The sequence below is a fragment of the Ovis aries genome, chromosome X (assembly GCF_016772045.2).
Source record: "Ovis aries strain OAR_USU_Benz2616 breed Rambouillet chromosome X, ARS-UI_Ramb_v3.0, whole genome shotgun sequence".
Lineage (NCBI taxonomy): Eukaryota > Metazoa > Chordata > Mammalia > Artiodactyla > Bovidae > Ovis > Ovis aries.
Genome location: NC_056080.1, coordinates 55,394,115 through 55,417,437, shown reverse-complemented (window position 1 = coordinate 55,417,437; position 23,323 = coordinate 55,394,115). Strand labels below are relative to the sequence as shown.

The 23,323-nt window shown below is 39.2% G+C and overlaps 1 protein-coding gene across 2 annotated transcripts in view; it reads left to right on the top strand.

Annotated features, from left to right (window-relative positions):
• Positions 1 to 23,323, top strand: part of CLCN5 (chloride voltage-gated channel 5) — a 208,782-nt gene that overhangs the window by 140,230 nt on the left and 45,229 nt on the right. For both annotated transcript variants that reach the window (XM_012106711.4, XM_042242380.1), the window contains exon 3: positions 16,432 to 16,578. In XM_012106711.4, the coding sequence (XP_011962101.2) occupies positions 16,432 to 16,578 (147 nt within the window). The remainder of the gene's footprint in view (positions 1 to 16,431; positions 16,579 to 23,323) is intronic.

Below are 23,323 nucleotides of genomic sequence, written 5' to 3'. Positions count from 1 at the left end.
AAACTTGAATTCTTTCCCTGAGGAAGGTGGAAGTCTTTCTTCCTTTTGGTTTCTGCCCTCCTAACGTTGGTCCAGCAGTTTGTGTAAGCTTCATATAGGGTGAGATTTGTGCTGAGTTTTTGTTTGTTTACTTGTTTTTCCTCTGATGAGCAAGGCTGAGTGAGGTGGTAATCCTGTCTGCTGATGCTTGGGTTTATATTTTTGTTTTGTTTGTTGTTTAGACCAGGTGTCCCCCACAGGGTGCTACTGCTGGTAGGTTGATACTGGGTCTTGTATTCAAGTGGTTTCCTTTGTGTGAGTTCTCACTATTTGATACTCCCTAGGGTTAGTTCTCTGGTAGCCTATGGTCTTGGAGTCTCACAGCTTAATCTCTGGTCAGGAATCTTTGTTCTACAGATAGTTTGTTATGGCATTAAGTGAGATTAAAACAAATATGCAAAAACAAGAAGCCAAAGATGAACCCCAGACAAATGGCAGTTACAAAATCAGGCAAATAATAATTAAAATAATGGAATATACACATATACATATACACCCATGAGCAAAGTCAAAACAGTCCAACAAAAATACAGTAGATTGACCAGCAAACAAAGGAAGTCAAATTAAAACAAAACTAACTAAAGCACAAACTGGAAAACAAAACTAAAGCAAGGTGCCAAGTGGGGAATAAAGCAATGCAAAGAAAACTAACAAATATGTTGAGTGGAAAAGAGAGAAAGAAAAGTAAGAAAGAATAGATATGCAAGGTTAAATAGAGGTAGATGAAGGTTTATATACATTAAAGATTAACTGTAAAGGGAAAAGAACAGTAGGAAAGGCAAATAAAGGAATAAATGTAGAAAAAATATAATAGATTTTAAAAATTAAAATTATAAAAATGAAAAGAAAAAAAAAACAGAAGAAAAAGAAAAAAGGGGAAAAAAAGAAGAAAACTCCACAGAACTACACAAGCCAAACATAGAAACAGAGGTTTATAACAACAACAAAAAGTGTGACTGAATATACACATATACATATACACACATAAGCAAAATCAAAACAGTCCAACAAAAAGAAAGTATAATAGATTGACCCGGTAAACAAAGGGAAGCAAAAATTATATCTACCAGAACAAAACTAACTAAAGCACAAACTGGAAAACAGTTTCTACAAACTGGAAAACAAAAGCAAGGTGCCAATTGGGGAATAAAGCAATGAAAATAAAACTAACAAATATGTTGAGAGGAAAGGGGAGAGAAAAAAGAAAGAAAAAATAGATATGCAAAGTTAAATAGAGGTAGATAAAGAAGATTTATAAACATTAAAGATTAAGTGCAAGGGGGAAAGACCAGTAGGAAAAGCAAACAAAGGAATAAATGTAGGAAAAAAAATAATGGGCTTAAAAAATTAAAAATTAAAACAGAAAAAAGAGAGAGAAAAAAGTAAAACTCCACAGAACTGCAAAAGCCCAACATAGAGATAGAGGTTTATAACAACAACAACAAAAAATGTGACTGAGAGAAAAAAAGCTCAAAAGCTTAATTGTATTTCTTAGTGCCAATAAAATTGACAACTAAACAATGGGGGGCGGGGGGAGGGAAAAAAGAAGAAAATCCAAAAGAATCTACAGAACAAGTCAAAAAATAAAAATAATAAATGTTCTTTTTGAGTCACTGCTGTCAAGAGTCCTTTCCCTCGCTGGGAGTCCACCTTACCTCCCTAGGATGTCCTCCAACACTGTGCTGATCTCTGAACCTGCTATGGGGGAAGCTCAGGTTCTAATCTGGTCTTACTCCTGTGTGTTCTTGCCTTCAGTGTCCACAGCTATCAGAACTAGTGCATTTTCTTTTGTGGGAGCTCTCAGTGTTTTTATATATTCTATAGACACTGAGTCTGCCTAGTTGATCCTGTGGATTTAATCTGAAGCTTGTACAGCTGGTGGGAAGGTTTTGGGCCTTCTTCCTTAGCAACACTTCCCCTGGGTTTCAATTGAGATTTTATTTCCACCTCTACATGTCGGTTGTCCACTGGGGTTTGCTCCTGAGGCTGCTCTGGAGGACTTGGGTTTGCCCCTGTGAGGGCCAGGTGTGGAAGTGGTGCAGCTGCTTGGGTTGCAGGGGTTCTGGCAGCACAAGGTACGCACAGGGCTTGGCGGCCAGGGCAGCAGGAAATACAGTGCTCTAGAAGGTTATGGCAACCAGTATTGGCCAATACGCTCCAGTATTCTTGCTTGGAGAACCCCCCTCTGATAGAGAAGCCTGGCAGGCCACAGTCTACAGCGTTGCAAAGAGTCAGACACAACTGAAGTGATCCTGTGCGCATAGATGCAAGACTTATTTTGCCTGTGGTAGCTCTGCCCCAGTGAGAGTTCAGTGTGAAGGTGGTGTAGCTGCTTGGCTTGCAGGGACCCGGCTGGCACTAAGTGTGCAGGGACACAGACTGCCTCCTCTTCAGGAGTTGTGGCCCTATCAGAGTCTTTTTTCCAGCCTCTTGTAGCTGGCAATCAGAAGGCCGCTTTGGCAAGTCTTTCTCTGTAGCTCCACCTGTTTGGGCACTTAGAGGGCTCCTTTGCCTGGGGTCCTTCTCTGTTGTTTAGCATATCAGGCACATAGAGTGGTCCCCCTGGCTGAGGTCCTACTCTGTAGATTGGTGCATCAAACACTTAAAGGGGCACCCTGGGTGGGGTCCTACTCTGTAGTTCAGTGCTCAGGCATTTGCTGGGCCAGCCTCCCTATCGTTCAGCTGCCAGTGCTGTGTTGTGCGGAGTAAGAGGCTGTGGTGATGGCTCCACTCGCTACACGTGACTCAGCAGTATTGCCTTGCTTCCATGGCTGCCTGGCTTTCCTCCACGGGCATTTCCCATCACAGTCTCCTCCCTCACATCCCCTTGATCCATCTCTCTACAGTCAATAGCAGCCCTCACCCTGGGATTGCTCCACAATACCTAAACTCCAGCTCCCAGCCACCGCACCTTCCAGGGGACCAGCGTTCTTATCTGGGGTATGTATGGCTGCGGCAAGGACTGTCTGATTCTCATTCCATTTAGGCTGCTATTTCATATCAGCTGTTTCAGCCTTAAATGTTTCTCCTCTGACTCAGACAATTGCCCCATGTGGGGATCGGACCTCTGCTTCAGTTCCCCTACCTGCAAAGGGCAGGTCGAGTCCTACTAACACTTCTGTTTTTTCCCCCTAGTTCCTTTATCCTACTGAGTTTTGCGTGGTTCTATATATTCTTTTCCACTGGTCAGTTACTCCTGTTTGCTCTCAGCTGGTGTTCTGCATGCACTTCTGTGTCTGAAGGTGTATTCTTGATGTATCCATGGAGAGAGATGTATTCCATGTCCACCTACTCCTTTGCCATCTTGTTCTCCCATTCCTACCTTTCTTAATGCCTTTGTCCATTACAGATTTATGATTTTAGGTCAGTATAGCAATATGAGAGAAAGGATGTAATAAGACTAGACAAATACTACCTTTCAATCTTCTTACTCAAGTTTTTAAACAGGTGGGACTTGTTCTCTCTCCCAACCTTGTCTAATATACTCTGCAAAAAAAGGCTCAACGTGTTTTTTATGTGCCCTCTAATTTTTGTGTGCCCTATAGCCCCATTTTGGGGACTCCTTGGCCTCGCTTTTCTTTTTCTCAGACTTTATATTTTTCTATGCACAGGGCCAGCAGCATCAGCATTCCCTGGGACCTCATTAGGAAATCTAATGGTCAGGTCCCACCTCAGCCTTAAAGGAATCAAAAGTTGGGGGTGAGGTCGGGTAAGGGGCCTAGCAGTCTTTGTTTTAATGAACCTCCAGGGGATTCTGATGCACTGTGAATTTGGAGAATTGGTTTAAATAACTTTAATAGAGATTTCTGTGTTCCACAGGATGATTTTTAAGAGTAAAAGTTTCCTTATGCATAAACTGCCCATTTAGTCTACTTTGTTGTTTTTTTAAACTTAATAGATCTTTTTTTTTTAAAGTGGTTTCAGGTTTACAGAAAAATTGAGCAGAAAGTACAGAAAGTTCCCATATACTTTCCCCACCTCAGTTTCCTCTATTACTAATATCTTGCTGTTAATATAGTACACTTGTTATACTTGATGGGCCAATATTGCTATATTATTATTAACTAAAGTCCAGAATTTCCCTGATAATTTCCCTGATAGTTCACTTGGTAAAGAATCCGCCTGCAATGTGGGAGACCTGGGTTTGATCCCTGGGTTGGGATGATGAGAAGGGAAAGGCTACCCACTCCAGTATTCTGTCCTGGAGAATTCCATGGACTGTATAGTCCATGAAGACTGTATAGTCCATGGGGTCACAAAGAATCAGACATGACTAATCCACTTTCACTTTTAACAAAGTCCAGAGTTTACCTTAGGGTTCCCTCTTTGTGTTTCATATTCCATGGGTTTGAACCAATGTACCATGATTAGGGTGTCATACAGAATATCTTCACTGCCCTAAAAATCCTCAGTGCTCTGCCTGTTCATTACTCCCTCTTCCCATACCCCTGACAGCCACTGGTCATTTTACTGTCTCCACAGTTTTGCCCTTTCCAGAATGTCATATAGTTGGAATCATACAGTATATAGCCTTGTCCAAATGGCTTCTTATACTTCTTTTATTTTTTTTTATTTTTTTATTTATTTATTTATTTTTTTTATTTTTTAGTTTTTTATTTTTTAAATTTTAAAATCTTTAATTCTTACATGCATTCCCAAACATGAACCCCCCTCCCACCTCCCTCCCCATAACATCTTTCTTCTTTTAGAATACCTCTGTATCTTTGGGTGACTTGATAGTTCATTAATTTTTTTCACTAAATAATATCCTATTTTAAAGTTAATAATATCCCATTTTCCCATTACTATGATTTGTCTATCCTTTCACCTACTGAAGAACATCTTGGTTTTTCCTGGTTTTGGCAATTATGTGTAAAGCTGCTGTAAACATCTGTGTGCAGGTTTTGGTGTGGATGTAAATTTTCAAACCTTTTGGATAAACACCAAGGTGCATGATTGCTGAATCGTATAATAAGAGTATGTTTAGTTTTGTAAGAAATCGTCAAATGGTCTTCCAAAGTGAGTGTGCTATTTTGCATTCCCACCAACAATGAAGGAGAGTTCCTGTTGCAAAAAGTTATATTTTACTACATATGACTTAATTCATTTTGTATCTTTCCATGGTCAGAAATAACTTTGTCTATCTACCACATCTGGGATGAATATAATATTCTATGTTCTTTTTAAAATCAACTCTAAAGATTTTCACTTGTAACTTATTGTAGTATGGTTTATGTTATAATTGTATATTGTTTTCCATTTTGATATCTAGCAATTCCTCAACTGTTTACTAAAAAGTGATTGAATCTGTTCTTATATTTGCTTTTGCTTACTTTGCATTACTTTTGATTTATCATTTATTAAGTTTTAGAAACAGAATATATCCATTTATAGAATCTCTATTCTTAATCCAGTGCTGTAAAGTTTTGGTGATTGTTTCTTTGTACAAGATTAAATGCTGATGGGTTGTTTGCTATATTTACTTTTAAGGAAATATATATGCTAGTAACCATGCCTACTTATTCTTCCAGGTGAAGTTCACTATCAATCTTTCAAGTTATCTAAAGAATGCCATGGGGACTCTAGATTAATATATAGTTGTAATACAATTCAGAATTCAAATTAGTGTCTGTTTCATTCTTACTGTATTTAAACTTTCCATCTAAGAACATGATGCATGTCGATTTATGTCATTCTTTTTTCCCTCATACTTGGATTTTATAAATTTTAAGGTAATATTTTGTTTCAAGATTATGTATCTATCATAAATAGATTTCAGCAGTAAAGAATCTGCCTGTGATGCAGAAGATACAGGAGACCTGGGGTTCAGTCCCTGTGTAGGGAAGCTCCCCTGGAAAAGGGTGTGGCTACCCACTCCAGTATTCCCGCCTAGAGAATCCCATGGACAGAGAAGCCTCGTGGGCTACAGTCCATAGGGTCGCAGATAATCGGACACAGCAGAAGCAAGTGAGCATGCAGCACATTGTGTTTCAAGATTATGTCTCTATCATAAATAAATTATTATATTTTCTAGTTCTATGATAGTTCATGGGAATGCAGTTGTTTTGATTACCTTGTAATTTCTAAATTCATTTGTAACTTTTAGTTATTTTTAGCTAATATTCTTAGGGTTGTATAAATTTCCATTCATGCAATCCAAACATCAAAATTGGATATGTATTCCTTTCCTATATACATTCTTCACTTTTTTCCTTTTAAAGTTTTATTTTACCATGTTAAATATACTAGGTAGCAGGAGGCATCATTGTCTTCCTGTATTAAGGGGAATGAGATTTTGCTTCTTGGTTTTAATTTAAATATTCTGTATCATGTTAAGAAACAAACTTCCCTCCTGGAATATTTTTAAAAATATTTCAATCTGGAATAAATATAATTTTTTTAAAATACATTCTTGACATCTGTTGAGATGATTATGGCCTTTTTAAAATCTATTAATCTGGTAAATGATGTTGATAGATCCCTTGTGGTATCAATCTTGTGTACTTAGAATAAACTCTCCTTATTTACAGTAGGCAAACCTTTCAGTGTAATGCTATATTCAGTTTCTTAAAGTTTATTTGGTGCTTTATGCATATATTCCAAAGTGAGAATGATCTATAAATTTTAACTGTTGTCTCAAGGACAAGTGGCAGGCTCTTGTCCTTGACCTTCTAGCTATCTTGTTTGTCACTCTCTTGAAAGTCTTCCTCTTACAGGGTTCTGTGGTATTTGAAGAATCTCTGTGGGAATTCCCTGGTGGTTCAGTGGTTAGGACTCTGCAATTTCACTGCAGGGGGCACAGCTTCCATCCTTGGTTGGGGAACTAAGATCCCAAGCCTCATGGTGGTGGTATTAGTCACTCAGTCATGTCCGACTCTTGCAACCACAGATTGTACCCCACCAGGCTCCTCTGTCCATGGAATTCTCCAGGCAAGAATACTGGAGTGGATTGCCATTTCCTTTTCCAGAGGATCTTCCTGACCCAGGGATTGAACTCAGGTCTCCTGGATTGCAGACAGATTTTTTTCCTGTCTGAGCTACAGGGAAGTCTAAGCCTTATGGCACAGCCAGAAAACAAAACAAAACAAAACAGAATCTTTGAGAAATGCTAACAGAAGGTAGCATGTTACTGTTTCAATTTTAATTTCTCGTTTTTAAAGCCCCTTTAATAAATTATCTACTTACCAATATCTTATGCCCTTTCTTCTGTTGGGATTCAGTTGCAATAATTTGAACAATCTCTTCATATATATAAGAAGAGACAAATATATATATATATTTGTCCTTTGGAAAAGTATTTATAGAAAGTACTAGTTTGTTGTTTACTTCACTTCCACTTCCTTCATCTGTCAGCATGGTCTCATCTGACTGTTTTGTCCTCTTCTTCCTTCTTAGCAATCATGAGTGTTGCCCAAGTATGGTTTATCCATTCTGTGTTTTTTCTCTCCTTTAACAATTCTCAAAGAGTGGTCTGGGCTTCCTGAGCCCAAGAGGTCTACAGAGGGGTAGCCAGTCAAAACTATTTTCATATTAATATTAAGACCCTCTTTCCCCTTTTCATTCTCATTTCCTCAAGAATGTTCAGTGGAGTTTTCTAGAGGTTGTATGACAGGTTCCCATGTCATTGCTCTGATGGCAAATCAGATATGTGTCCTCTTAAGGCAAACATTAAAAATATTTATGGAGGACTTCCCTGGTGGTCCAATGGCTAAGACTCCATGTTCCCAATTCAGGGGACCCAGATTCGATCTCTGGTCAGATAGCTAGATCCCACATGCTACAACTAAAATATCCTGCATGTTACAACTAAGACCTGGTGCAGCCAAATAAATCATACTAAAAAAAGAGGTTTGTGGGACTTCCTTGGTGGTCCAGTGGTTAGGACATTGTGGTTCCACTACGGGGGGCCTGGTCAGGGAACTAAGATCCTGCAAGCCATGTGGTGCAACCAAAAATATAAAAAAAATAAATAAATTTGTAAATAAAAAATTAAAAGGATTTGCAAAATGCCTCTCACTAACTTTTTTAATATAGTTTTTCCCTCAAAGTTAATGTTAACATATTATGGGATGAGTTTGTTATATTTAAATATGTTAATAAATATTTATTTTAAATATTTCTGGGTTTGATTTCTAATTCAGTAAACATCTGTAGATATTAATAGAATCCTTATAAATAAAAGTTCTTTAGGTCCCTCAATAATTTTGAACATTATAGGGATCCTGAGACCACAAGGTTTGAGGACTGCTATTTTATTACTGCCTGGGCTAAGTCCTGTCTTTTCTCTTAACACCTACTCATCTATGAGGATGACTCCCACGTGAAGACCACACTGTGAGAAGAAGCACTATTATTTCCTCCTGGGATTTTTACTTGAAATTTTGACAGGTAGAGAAGGTGCCTTGGGCTAAGGATTGGCCCAAACCTCTGAAATAAGGCACCTCAACTAATATAATGCTAGGAAATACCTATGCTTCTTGTTTAATCAAAATTAGACAGTAGCTGTTTACTCCCTCATATGATATATATATGCTTCTTCTATCATCCTCTATTTTTTATTTACATAATAGTTTTCTATTGTTTACTTTTTAACCTTGACAATGTACTTAAGTCTCTACTGTGCTCTTAACACTTGAAAATAATTCTTGACTTTCTAATAAAGTGATATTTTTATTCTTACTTTTCCCTTTCCTATACTACCTTTATGTCCTTCTTTCATGTACTGCTTTTACTCTGACATTCTCTCCTGTAAATGCTACCCATTGTTCTAAATTATAGACTAACTGTAAAAGCTGAAAATAAACAGATATCAACAACATCAACAAAAAAGAAATAAGGCACCTCAGAAACTACTATCCAAGATTTGCATTTCATTTCTGCCTCTCAAAATAAAGTAACTAAATCAGGAATTGAAGTATAAACTAGATTATTTACTGAGTTCTGTCTTTGAGTCAAGCACTTAGTAACAAAGATTTAAGTCACTTTGTCCTCAAGTAGTTCAAAATATAGTAGGCAGAAAAAGGGTGATTTTATATATGTGCTAGTTCTTAACCACCTTCAAGGTTATTCTTAGGGATGAGTTAATGTTCTTTCTATTAATGATAAGACAATACTTGTGCTATGCTGTGCTTAGTTGCTTACTCATGTCCAACTCTTTGGGACTTCATGGACTGTAGCCCACCAGGCTCCTTTGTCCATGGGGATTCTCCAGGCAAGAATACTGGACTGGGTTGCCATTCTCTCCTCCAGAGGATCTTCCCAACCCAGGGATTGAACATAGGTCTCCCACGTTGCAGGAGGATTCTTTACCGTCTGAGCCACCAGTGAAGCCCAAGAATACTGGAATGGGTAGCCTACCCCTTCTCCAAGGGATCTTTCTGACCCAAGAATCAAGCCAGGGTCTCCTGCATTGCAGGTGGATTCTTTACCAGCTGAGCTATCAGGGAAGCCCCAAGACAACACTTACATCTTGGTAAATAGTATAATACCCCATTTAAATTCTTTGTTCCTCTTGTATCCTCCCTTTCCCACATTTGTGGTACCTGGCATATATTGCTTACACAGAATGCCACGTGCAGGTAAACAGTTTTTGTTCTTGAGCAAAAATAAGAAATAGAACATTTTGTTGTTTCTTCATGCTTGTTAGCATTGGAGTATGTGGTATATTTTATATTTTTATTTGAGGGGTCATATGTATCATACTGGGGCTTCCCTGGTGGCTCAGAGGTTAAAGCATCTGCCTGAAATGCGGGAGACCCAGGTTCAATCCCTGGGTCGGGAAGATCCCCTGGAGAAGGAAATGGCAACCCACTCCAGTATTCTTGCCTGGAGAATCCCATGGAGGGAGGAGTCTGGTAATTCCATGGAGGGAGAAGCCTGGTAGGCTACAGTCTACGGGGTCGCAAAGAGTTGGACATGACTGAGCTGCTTCACATCAGTTCATGTATCATACTACTCATTGGTTTATATACTTGTTTTGCCAAATGGGCTAGTTGAGATGGAAATATTAATTTATTCATACCAACGTGTGTCACTGTCATTAGTTAAACAAGATCCTAGTACACCAGAATGTGGTACTACCTCACACGAGTCAGAATAGCCCTCATTAAAAAGTCTACAAGCAATAAATGCTGGAGAGGTTGTGGAGAAAAGGGAACCCTCCTATACTTGTTGGTGGAAATGCAAACTGGTGCAGCCACTATGGAGGAGGGAGGTTCCTTAGAAAACTAAAAATAGAATTACCTGTGATCCAGCAATCCCTGGAATATACCTGGTCAATACTATAATTCAGAAAAATACATATGCACCCCCATATTCATAGCAGCACTGTTCACAATAGCCAAAATATGGAAAGAACCTAAATGTCCATCAACACATGAATGGATGAAGAAGATGGTGTGTGTGTGTGTGTGTGTGTGTGTATAATGGAATACTACAGTCATGGAAAGAATGAAATAATGCCATTTGCAGCAACTTGAATGCAACTAGACATTATTATACTAAGTGAAGTAAGTCAGAAAAAGAAAGACAAATGCCATATGATATCATTTATATGTGGAGTCTAAAACATGACACAATGAACCTATATGCAAAACAGAAACAAATTCACAGACATAGAGAATGGACTTGTGTATGCCAAGGGGGATGGGAGAGGGAGAGGGACAGACTAGGAGTTTGGGGTTGGTGGATGCAAACTATTACATTTAAATGGATAAACAGCAAGGTCCTACAGTATAACATGGGGACTATCCTCAATGTCCTAGGATAAACCATAATGGAAAAGAATATTTAAAAAGAATGTATATATGTGTATAACTGAATCACTTTGCTGTATAGCAGAGTGGCACAACATGGTATATCAACTATGTTTAAATTTTTTAAAAAGATGCTGTTAATAGTATGCCATACCACCAATTAACACCATCTCACCCCATCCCTACCTGGCTCTTTCAGTGCAACTGTTGGGAATATTTTCTCCTCCTCCTTTCCCTCATGCTTTCCTCCTCCATCCCAAATCACCTGCATTGAAACTGAAAGTAGCGAACTGCCTTCCTAGTCCTTTCATCCTCTCTGTTCCAGTCCACTGCTGCCACCACGCTTACTTCCTAAAATTATTTTCTTCATATTGCTCCTCAAAACCTATGGAGACTCCATTTTGGCTTCCCAGACACTTCATCATCTATCTCCATCCATTTGCTCACAGACAGTTACCCTGTCCTTTGTTGTTGTTATTTAGTTGCTAAGTCGTGTCTGACTCTTTCACAACTGCATGGACTGTAGCCTGCCAGGCTCCTCTCTATGGGATTTCCCAGGCAAGAATACTGGAATGGGTTGCCATTTCCTTCTCCAGGGGATCTTCCCGACCCAGGGATTGAACCTGCATCTCCTACATTGCAGGCGGATTCTCTACCAGCTGAACCACAAGGGAAGCCCAAGAACACTGGAGTGGGTAGCCTATCCCTTCTCCAGGGGAATTGAACTGGGGTTTCCTTCATTGCAGGCAGATTCTTTACCAACTGAGCTATTACTCCCCGACTAGATCACAAATTCCTTGAGAGCAGTGACAGGGTAACAAATGCTTTTTGTATCCTTAATCCTCTTCCCTCATAGTTGAAGGCATAGATTTATTGAGTGTTGGCTACATAAATATGTTGATTGGCTAACACCCTTCCTCCCCAACTAGAATCCTCCTCAAAAGAGCGTTTATTGAATACCTTCTCCGGAACAACACTAGAGTTGTTGAGACAACAGAAGTGAGAAGGACATGGTGTAGTCACAAGACTCAAGTGGAATAGATTATGCAATCAGCATAGATGTCTGAACAAAGGGGGCTTTGAGGGAAAAGCCTGTTTGAGCTGGCCCTAGATGGATTGAAGGGGATTTTACCAGGCTGAAAAGAGGATGGCGGCTGGATGGGATTTCTGCTAGAATATCTGGACCTGATGAGCAAAGGCACAGAGATGTAGAAGTACAGGGCCTATGTGGAGTATAACAAATCTGTGGCAAGAGATAAGTGTGTCTGGGAAGATGGGATCTAGCTTTGATAGGGCTCTGAGTGCCATGCTAAAAAAACATGTAAACTTGACCCAGAGGCAATGGGAACGAGCTTATGATTTTAAGCAAGAAGGTGACAAAAGGCACTGAAAGTGTCAGCTATGTAATGCAGATATCAACCAAACAACATTTTTCCTTGTTTACCCTCCCCTATAGCCCTCCATTGTGTGACAAGCCCTATAGTAATCCATTAGTTAGGATAATAAAATAAATCCCCTTTGTTTCTGGTCTACCCTAAATTCTGGCTGACCTCATGCATGTAACCATCTAGAGATCTGATTTATTCCAGATGTACGATTCTCTGGACTGTATCTCATAGTGAAGCCCCAAAGTATTATGGAGAGAGCAATAGGCTTGGAGTTCAACTAAATGCAGGATCAAATCTCAACTGTAGGACCTTTACATTATTTCCTCAGTATTCTGCTGCCTTAACTTTTCCTATGGAACTGTTTTATATCTGCAAAATAAAACCAAAGACTACCATAATGTATTATCCACAGTCAAGATACCACTTTGAGTTTTACTGATTATGGTTATTTTCTCTGTTGAACCCCCAGTCTGTTGCATCTGTTTTGCTTGATCTGCTTCGTTCTTATACTTTTCTTTTGTTGATACTTTATTTCTATATGCTTATTAAGGAAGCACTTTATAACCCAAACACTGAACCAGATAACTGCTGCAGGAAATGTTTAAAATGAGGCAGCTCAATTTAGCCAGATTGTTCTGTGTCAGTGGGTTACAGGAAGGAGTTTGTAAGGCCCCTATGGGGAAATGGAAAAGTTTTCCAGCTTCTCCTTTGTTGAGTCTTCATCTTGTAGTGTCATTATTTTGTTTTAATGAATTCCCAGAACAATAGATACACCCTCTGAAAATATGACTACAGGACATATTCCAAAGCCAAATATAAATTATTTTTGGACTCCTCATACATTTTCTTCCTATGATTTGTGTGGCTAATGTAGAATTGCTGGAACTGTGTATTTTAAATCATTTCCTGGATGAAACATGTAACCAGTGAAGAGAGAGGGAAAGGATTCTGCATCGTTTTGCAAATTTTTTTGCCTACTTTTCAGTGCTAGTCAGTGGAATTCATGGGTGTTGGATGAATTTAAACAGAAAGAAAATCTCTCGAGTTCTTCTCATCAGCTAAAATGGTGCTCATTTCCTGTTAAGATTTCTAGAAACCTGGAATACCTACTGTTAAGATTGAGTGCTTTTATAGGTTTGTTGAACGTAGTAAATCCCAGAGTTAGACAACTATTAAGTGCAGATATTGACTCTGATGCCATCCGCATTTAAAAGGGAAAGTTGCTGTGAGGGGTGAGGGCAGGGAACATGCCTTGTTTGGAGGTTATTATTTGTATTTAGGTTAAGGTTATTTCTGCTTGTTTCTGATCTTCATCCTGTTGAGTTTGAAACAGCAAAAGAAGTGTATAGGGAGTTCTTGGGAATTTAGTTTCTGGAGCTTAAGATAGAGATGAGAGCTAGAGATAGTAGGTTTCCTTAAGATTATGGATACTCAGAGTAAGGCACTGAAATCTATTATCTCAGTCAGATCCAGAGAAAAGTAGAGAAACTGTTTTTTCTTAAATAAAGAGTAAAGACAATTCCTGAATGACAGAAGGGAAGACTGAGAGATTCAGTTTCCTATGTGTCTTTCTTGTTGTTGTTCAGTCGCTAAGTTGTGACCAACTCTTTGCAACCTCATGGATGGCAGCATGCCAGGCTCCTCCATCCTATATTATCTCCCAGAGTTTGCTCAAATTCATGTCCATTGAGTCAGTGATGCCATCCAACCATCTCATCTTCTGCTGATCCCTTCTCCCTTCTGCCTTCAGTCATTCCCAGCATCAGGGTCTTTACCACCGAGTCAGTTCTTTGCATCAGGTGGACAAAGTATTGGAGCTTCAGCATCAGTCCTTCCAATGAATATTCAGGGTTGATTTCCTTTAGGATTGACTGGTTTGATCTCTTTGCTGTCCAAGGGACTCTCAAGAGTCTTCTCCAGCACCATAATTCAAAAGCATCATTTCTTGGACACTCAGCCTCCTTTATAGTCCAACTCTCACATCCATACATGACTACTGGAAAAACCATAGCTTTGACTAGACAGACCTTTGTCAACAAACTGATGTCTCTGCTTTTTAATATGCTGTCTAGGTTTGTCATACATAGCTTTTATTCCAAGGATCAAGTGTCTTTTAATTTCATGGCTTCAGCCACTCTCTGCACTGATTTTGGAGCCCAAGAAAATAAAATCTGTCACTGCTTCCACTTTTTCTCCTTCTGTTTTCCATGAAGTGTTGGAACCAGAAGCCATGATCTTAGTTTTTTGAGTGTTGAGTTTCAAGCCAGCTTTTTCCCTCTCCTCTTTAATCCTCATCAAGAGGCTCTTTAGTTCCTCTTCACTTTCTGCCATTAGAGTAGTGTAATCTCCATATCTGAGGTTGTTGATATTTATCCTGGTAAATCTCGATTCCAGCTTGTGATTCATCCAGGCTAGCATTTTGCAGGATGTACTCTGCATATAAGTTAAATAAGCAGGGTAACAGTATACAGCCTTGATATACTCCTTTCCTAGTTTTGAACCAGTCCGCTTTTCTATGTTCGGTTTGAACTATTGCTTCTTGACCTGCATACAGGTTTCTCAGGAGGCAGGTAAGGTGGTCTAGTATTCCCATCTCTTTAAGAATTTTCCACAGTTCGTTGTGATCCACTCAGTCAAAGGCTTTAGTGTAGTCAATGAAGCAGAAGTAGATGTTTTTCTAGAATTTCCTTGCTTTTTCTCTGATTCAGCAGATGTTGGCAGTTCGATCTCTGGTTTCTCTGCCTTTTCTAAATCCAGCTTGTACATCTTGAAGTTCTTAGTTCATATAATACTGAAGCCTTGCTTGAAAGATTTTGAGGATAACCTTGCTAACATATGAAAAGAGTGCAGTTGTACTGTAATTTGAACATTCTTTGGCATTGCCTTTCTTTGAGATTGGAATGAAAACTGACCTTTTCCAGTCCTGTAGCCACTGCTGAGTTTTCCAAATTTGCTAGCATATGCAGTGCAGCACTTTTTATAGTATCATCTTCTAGGATTTTAAAATAGTTCAGCTGAAATTCCATCACCGTCACTAGTTTTGTTTGTAGTGATGCTTCCTAAGGCCTACTTGACTTCAAACTCCAGGATGTCTGGCTGTAGGTGAATGACCACACCATCATGGCTATCTGGATCATTAAGACCTTTTTGGTACAATTTTTCTGTGTATTTTTACCACCCCTTCTTAATCTCTTCTGCTTCTGTTAAGTCCTTACTGTTTTTGTCCTTTATTGTGCCTTCTTGGAACTACATTGCCTTCTTGCATTTCTTTCTCTTTGAGTAGGTTTTGGTCACTACCTCCTGTACAATGTTATAAACCTTTGTCCATAGTTCCTCTAGTACTCTATCAGATCTAATCCCTTGAATCTAGTCATCACCTTCACTGTATAATCCTAAGGGATTTGATTTAGTTCGTGTCTGAATGGCCTAGTGTTTTCCCTACTTTCTTTAATTTGAGCCTGAATTTTGCAATAAGGAGCTCATGATCTGAGCCACAGTCAGCCCCAGATCTTGATTTTGCTGACTGTATAGAGGTTCTTCATCTTTGACTGCAAAGAATATAATCAATCTGATTTTGGTATTGTCCATCTGGTGATGTCCATGTGGAGAATTGTCTCTTGTGTTACATGGTAAGGGTAGCAGTGCATTATATCTGGAGGGTAACTGAATATGTTAAGTAGTTTACATGTCTATATTACTTAAAATAATAACATAAAATAAGACATATGAATAAATGGTAACCCAAAAGGTGAATACTACCTAAATGTCTAGCAACTGATAAATGAATCAATAAAATGTGGTATATCCATACAATGGGTATTATTTAGTCCTGAAAAGAAATGTAGACTGATACATATTACAGCATGATTGAGCCTTGAAAAAAACATGAGCAGTGAAAGAAGCCAGACACAAAGGGCCACATACTATATGGTTATATTTATATGAAATATCCAGAATTAGCAAATCCACAGACAGAAAGAAAATAGAGGTTATAAGGAGCTGGGGTAAGAGGAAGAAGGGAAGTTACGTTTATTGCATAGTGAGTTTCTGTGTGAGATGATGAAAAATTTCTGGAAATGAAGAGTGATGATGATTGCATGTCATTGTAAATGTGCTGAATGCTATCGACTTGTCAGTTTAAAGTGGTTTAAGTGGTAAGTTTTGTTACGTGTATTTACCACACACAAAAAAGAATAAGCAGTAAGGGGTTTAGAACTCACTGTAATAAACCTGTTTTTCTTTTTGTGCAGGAGCCATGGATCACAGAGGCTTTCATCAGGGGAGTTTCAATAGCTTCCAAAGTAGCTCCAGTGATGAAGACTTGATGGACATACCAGGGACAGCCATGGATTTCTCCATGAGAGATGATGTTCCTCCTTTAGATGGAGAAATAGAAGGTATTATTACTCCTGATGATAATTTATCTTTTTCAAAATTATTTCTAATGTATATACAATAACATTAATTTATCTACTTGTACCCAATCCTGTATTTTAACATGTGCTTAGATTACTTGTAACCCCTCTCACCAACAAGATATAGAATAGTTCAACACTTCCAAAGAATTCCTTCTTATTATCCTTTGCACTCAGACCTTCCCTACCCCCAACCCCTGGTAACCACTGATTTTTTCTCTGGCCCATAGTTTTTCCTTATCGAGAATGTCACATACATGGAGTCACATAGTGTGTCAACTTTTTATTTTGCATTTTTGTGCTGGTCTTCATTGCTGCGTGTGGGCTTTCTCTAGTTGAGGCAAGCGGGGTCTGCTCTTCGTTGTGGTGCATGGGCTTCTCATTGTGGTGGTTTCTCTTGTTGTGGCCCATGGGCCCTAGAGCATGCAGGCTTACGTAGTTGCAACTCTCGGTCTCCAGAGTGCAGGCTCATTAGTTATGGTGCACAGACTTAGTTGCTCTGCAGCCTGTGGGATCTTCCTGGACCAGGATCAAACACGTGTCTCCTGCATTTGCAGGCAGATCCTTAACCACTGGACCACCAAGGAAGACCAGTATGTCCACTTTTGAGACTGACTTCATTTACTCAGCTTAATGCTTTGGAGATTTACCCAAGTTGTTCATTCCTTGCTGAATAGTATACCCCAGAGTGAAATCACTGAATAATGTGTTAAATCTGTGCTGAACTTTATAAGAAGCTGCTGAACCATTTTCCAGAGTGGCTGTACCATTTTGCATCTGAGCTAGCCACATTTGGTAGGTAGTTCCACTTGTCCTGCATTCTCCACAGCTGTTGCTATTTTCAGTAATTTTTTTTATTTTCCTTTACAATATTTTAACCATTCTAACACCTATGTAGTGTTATCTCATGATGGTTTAATTTCATTTTCCTAATGGCTTATAATTTTGAACATCACTTCATGTGTGTATTTGCCAAATTTATATCCTCTTTGATGAAATGTCTGTTCAAGTCCTTTCCCCCTTTTATAATTGTTTTTTTATTATCTGGAATATATTTATGAAAGGAGAATTCCTCTTATGTATTGTTTGGTTATCCAGTAATGTCATTCTTTTCATTGGCCACATATAATTTCATGGGATAGCTGTAGCATAATTTATTGAACTAAGCTTCTATTGATGCATATTTCAGTTGTTTACAATATTTTCCTATTTGTGTGTGTATGTGTGTGTGTGTGGGGGATATGTATCTTTTAACCTTATCAGAGCATTTTTGTAGCATGAGTGTGTAAGAGTGTGTATTTCCCCACCACCTGACTGGTACTAAATATTATAAATATTTTTTCATCTCTACAATATGATAAAATAAATGTATCTCCATTATTTTAATTTTCACTTTTTAAAATTAATGAGCTTGAGCATATTTTCATGTTTATTAACCATTTAAATTTCTTTTTCTGGGAAATTCCCTGGTGGTCCAGTGGTTCAGACTTCACATTCTCACCGCCAGGAGCCTGGGTTCAGTCCCTGGTTGAGGAACTAAGATCCCACAAGCCCCATGACATGGCCAAAAAAAATTCTTTTTCTGAAAGTTTCCTGTTCATACGATGTTCCTGTTTTTCTAAGGGGCTATCTTATTTTTTTTATAAGAGCCCTTTATAGCTCAGTTGGTAAAGAATCTGCCTGTGATGCAGGAGACCTGGTTTGATTCCTGGGCTGGGAAAATCCACTGAAAAAGGGATAGATTACCCACTCCAGTATTCTTGATCTTCCCTTGTGTCTTAGCTGATAAAGAATCCGCCTGCAATGTGGGAGACCTGGCTTAGATCCCTGGGTTGGAAAGATCCCCTGGAGAAGGGAAAGGCTATCCTCTTCAGTATCCTGGCCTGGAGAATTCCATGGACTAAGTCCATGGGGTCACAAAGAGTCAGACACGACTAAGCGACTTTCACTTTATATTATTATTATTAATCTTTTGTCTAATGTAGGTTGAAAATATATTTTTTCTCTTCCTGGTTTGCCTTTGTTAGCTTTGTTTTTTTAATCTTCAAATATTTTAAACTTTGTATATAGCTAGGTATATAACCCTTTTGTATCTGCTGAGTTTCTTGTTATTAGAAAGGACTGCATCACTTTAAGATTAAATTTATGTACTTACTTTAAATTGTTGTCTGTTTCTTTAAGTTACTGGGATTGCCATTCTCAAAGTAAAGTCAGGGGGCAAGAAACTACTGTTAGAATTCATTATTTAGCAAATTGTGTTAAGGGCATATGACATTGCAGATAGTTTTCTAGGTTCTGGGAATTAGCAGGGCTTTAAGGCACCATACCTGCCTTCATGAAGTTGATTCTAGCTAGCCTAACAGAAACATAACTGTTTATGACAGTATCTATCTCTTAGAGTTGTTTTCAGGATTAAATGAAATAATAATATATAAAATACTTATGTACCTGGCATCAAGTTAATGCTCAATAAAATGTTAGCTATCATCATCATCATTATTTTATATCTATTATAACCCTATATTATAAGTGCTATAGCTCTTATAAGAACTTAGCAGAGGACGCATTCTGTGTGTGTGTGTGTGTGTGTGTGTGTGTGTGTGTGTGTATAGGACTGGAAAAAATTTCACAGAAAAGGTGTGTTTGAGAAGGGCCTTGGAAGATAAGTTTCTTGGTAGGAGGAAGAGCATTCAAGGCAGAAAGTAAGCTTTTACAGAGCAGCAAACATAATATATAGAGGTGTAAAATGGAAGATATAAGCCTAAATAAATAAATTTGGGTCTTGAATGTCATGCTGAGAAGTTTGAATGAACCTTATTGTCACTGTGAGGACAAACTCCTTCACATACTCATCGAGCACCTGCTATGAACCAGGTACTGCTGTAGGCACTAGGAATACAGTGGCTGGATTAACATAGATAAGATCCAAGCTAATCTGGAATTTAGATCTAGTTGGATAAATAAACAGACAGATTCTTTAGTTCATTATCACAATAGATGATAACTGGGAATAATACTGTGGTTGGAATGATCAGGGAAGGCTTCTCTGAGGGGAGGCGAACAACTTGGGATGAATATCCCAGTATGAAAAACATGGATTCAAAAGGATAACAAGGGGCTTTCCTGGCAGCTCAGTGGTAAAGACTCTGCCTGCCAGTGCAGGAGACACAGGTTTGATCCCTGATCCAGAAAGATCCCACGTGATGTGGAGTAGCTAAGCCCCTGCACCACAACTATTGAGTTTGTGCTCTAGAGCCTGGGAGCCACAACTACTGAGCCTACATGCCCTACAGCCCCTTCTCTGCAACAAGAGAAAATACTGTAATGAGAAGCCCACACGCTGCAACTAGAGAGTAACCTCCATTCCCCACAACTAGACAAGAGCTTGCGCAGCAATGAAGACCCTGCAAAGCCAAAAATAAATGAATGAATAAACAAAAAATTTTAAAAAAGATAAAGAAATTTGCCTGGTAAAGTTACCTCAGGGCAGTAACAGTAGAAGAGAGCCCTTGAATTTAAAGTTCATAAGAGAGAGGTACTCATAGCTTAGTATTTGGTAGGTTTTTCTATTTGCCTACTAATATAAAAGGAACATTTGTGTATCATGTCCATTTTATGTGTGGTTATAACCATAATGAATCAGTTATGTCAATTACTGGCTCTACTGAAGTGGTCAGTTAGGGTATCTATTAACTTAGATTGGCTACCTCTACTTAAGCCTTCTGGCTAAACCAGAGTAGTTTAGTTATCATCATTGCTTTTAATGAAAAATGATTTCATATGGCATCTATATGACCAAAGCACTTTTTCTGTGTTCATATTGCTCTCGTTAGGTGATGGGGTGAATATCCATTATTCTCATTTAATAAACCAGAAAACTGAGGCAGGCAAGATTTTGACATTGCCTATGATTGTAGAATATGGTTTTACATGAGTAGTCCTTCACTTTTCACTCTCCTTCACAGGAAAATTACTACTTGTGGTTTCCAGAGTCTGACCATATAATAATGAAGCTGTTTTCCATGAACCACGCACAAAAATCAGTCCACTCTGTAATGATCTAATTTTCTTGCTTTGCTTTTTAGTTGTTCTTACTTTCATGTTTTCACACAGCATTTCCTAATGATCATGACAACAGCAATAGAAAAGAAAGGTCATAAAGTCCTTGATATTCTGTGGTGAGACTGTGCGTAAAATATTACATTTTGAACCAGGCACAATAGCACGTACTAAAAAGATTAGTTAAAAGGAACTTGAAAGGCAGTAGAAGTGGTTCTTGCTTTCCAGATGGCTGGAGGGGCTGATTTATGAGGAATGAATAAATAAATTATGCATGGCACGGTTAAATGCATCTGAGGTAGTGTTATAGTAGTCTGTAAATTACAAGAAACATAAACACAGAGATCTGAATGAACGGGAGGAGGAGGCAAATAGAAAAAGGGTTTGAGTAACAGGAAAAAATTCAGAGCTATTCTCGTAGTCCATCTGTTCTCACTTGCCTGCCTCCGCAGCCTGGAATTCCTTGTCAGCAATTCAGTCATGCGTGCAGTCAGTATTTTATGGAATACCCAGATATGAACTGTGCTGTTGTGGTAATGTTCTTCGATACCCTTCTTCCTCTCACTTCCTCATCTTTCTACCTAGCCTGCCTTGCTGCTATTCCCTAACTGTAGAATGAGGAGATTCCTGGCAGAAAGTGCAGCACAGGCAGAGGAGGCAGCAGCAGGAGAGACCCTTTTCTGCTTAATAAACAGAGGCTGTGAGTCTGGGGCATGAGACTCAAGGGTGGGGATGGTGACAGTTGGAGCAGGAAATAGGTTGGGAGAGCTTTTAGACCTTACCTTGTAACCAAGCAGTTACCAAATGATTTTAAAGCAGAGGAATGATGTGATGAGAGCGATGTTTTAGAGAATGTATGGCAGTGTGGAGGATGGATTCAGGGGAAGGGTATGCTGGAGACTGGAAGACCATTAAACTGTTAGTTTTGAACAATCTAGGCAAAAGAGCCGGAGAAGGCAATGGCACCCCACTCCAGTACTCTTGCCTGGAAAATCCCATGGATGGAGGAGCCTGGTAAGCTGCAGTCCACGGGGTCGCTGAGGGTCGGACACGACTGAGCGACTTCACTTTCACTTTTCACTTTCATGCACTGGAGAAGGAAATGGCAACCCACTCCAGTGTTCTTTCCTGGAAAATCCCAGGGACAGTGGAGCCTGGTGGGCTGCCGTCTATGGGGTTGCACAGAGTCGGACACAACTGAAGCGACTTAGCAGCAGCAGCAGCAGGCAAAAGAGCAAAGGCCTGAATTAAGACAGCAGGAATGGAGATGGGTGGGGAATAAGTCCTGGAAAAACTTTGGAGTGAGCATCAATAAGACCAATTAGACATGGAGAATAGACCAGAAATGTCAGAGATATCTTACAAGCCCAGGTGGAGTATAGGCAGGCCATTTCTCCCTCGCATGTGAGCACATGCCCAGACCACCCCTGCCAGCCTCAGCATAAGCTCCTGATGTCCCAGGGAAGGGGAAAAAAAAAACTCTTTTAAAAAGAAAAATATGACAGTGCGTGAAACATACCATGGAAGCTGTGAAACAGTTCTATTTGTTCCACCCCGCTGTAAAAACAAACAAACAAACAAACAAACAAAAAAACAAACAAAAAAAAACCCAACAACAACCAAAAAAACCAGAATGGAGAAACCTACCATCATCATTTCAGTTAGGTTCTCCCCAAACTGATTCAAGCAATTTGTGGGCATGGTGCAAGGAGAAGGAAACGGAATTTGGGATCCATCACCCTCAAGATATTCAAACTTCCCTAAACACTTAGCCTGGTAATAGAAGTAGCAGCAGCAGCAGTGGTAGTAGTAGTACTTAGTAATAGTGTTAGTCACTCAGTCGTGTCCGACTCTCTGCAACCCCATGGAACCCACCAGGCTCCTCTGTCCATGGGATCCTCCAGGCAAGAATACCGGAGTGATTTGCCATTCCCTTCTCCAGGGGATCTTCCTGACCCAGGGATCGGACCCCCATCTCTTGCAATGTAGGCAGATTTTTAAAACACTTAGCCTAAGAGAATGGCAATTGTTATTGCTGCTTTTTGAGCTTGAAAAAAGAGTGACTGATATCAGAAGCTCTGTGGAGCCATAAACTTCACCTGTTTTATATGCTGAACCCATAAAATGGGGTGTATGGTGATGGTCCACAGGCTTTAAAGGCTTTAAAGTTTCCTTAATGAGAAAATACCTGGTCAGATTTTAGAATGTACACCCCATAATCTCTCCCCCATTTATATGTTTATATTGTTGTCTTTTTTTTAGTCAGAAAACACTTTTATTTATTTTAAATTTTACTTTACAATATTGTATTGGTTTTGCCATACATCAACATGAATCTGCCACGGGTGTACATGTGTTCCCAATCCTGAACCTCCCTCCCACCTCCCTTCCCATACCATCTCTCTGGGTCATCCCAGTGCACCAGCCCCAAGCATCCTGTATCCTGCATCGAACCTAGACTGGTGATTCGTTTCTTATATGATATTATACATGTTTCAATGCCATTCTCCCAAATCATCCCACCCTCTCCCATTCCCACAGAGTCCAAAAGACTGTTCTGTACATCTGTGTCTCTTTTGCTGTCTCGCATACAGGGTTATCATTACTATCTTTCTAAATTCCATATATATGTGTTAGTATACTGTATTGGTGTTTTTCTTTCTGGCTT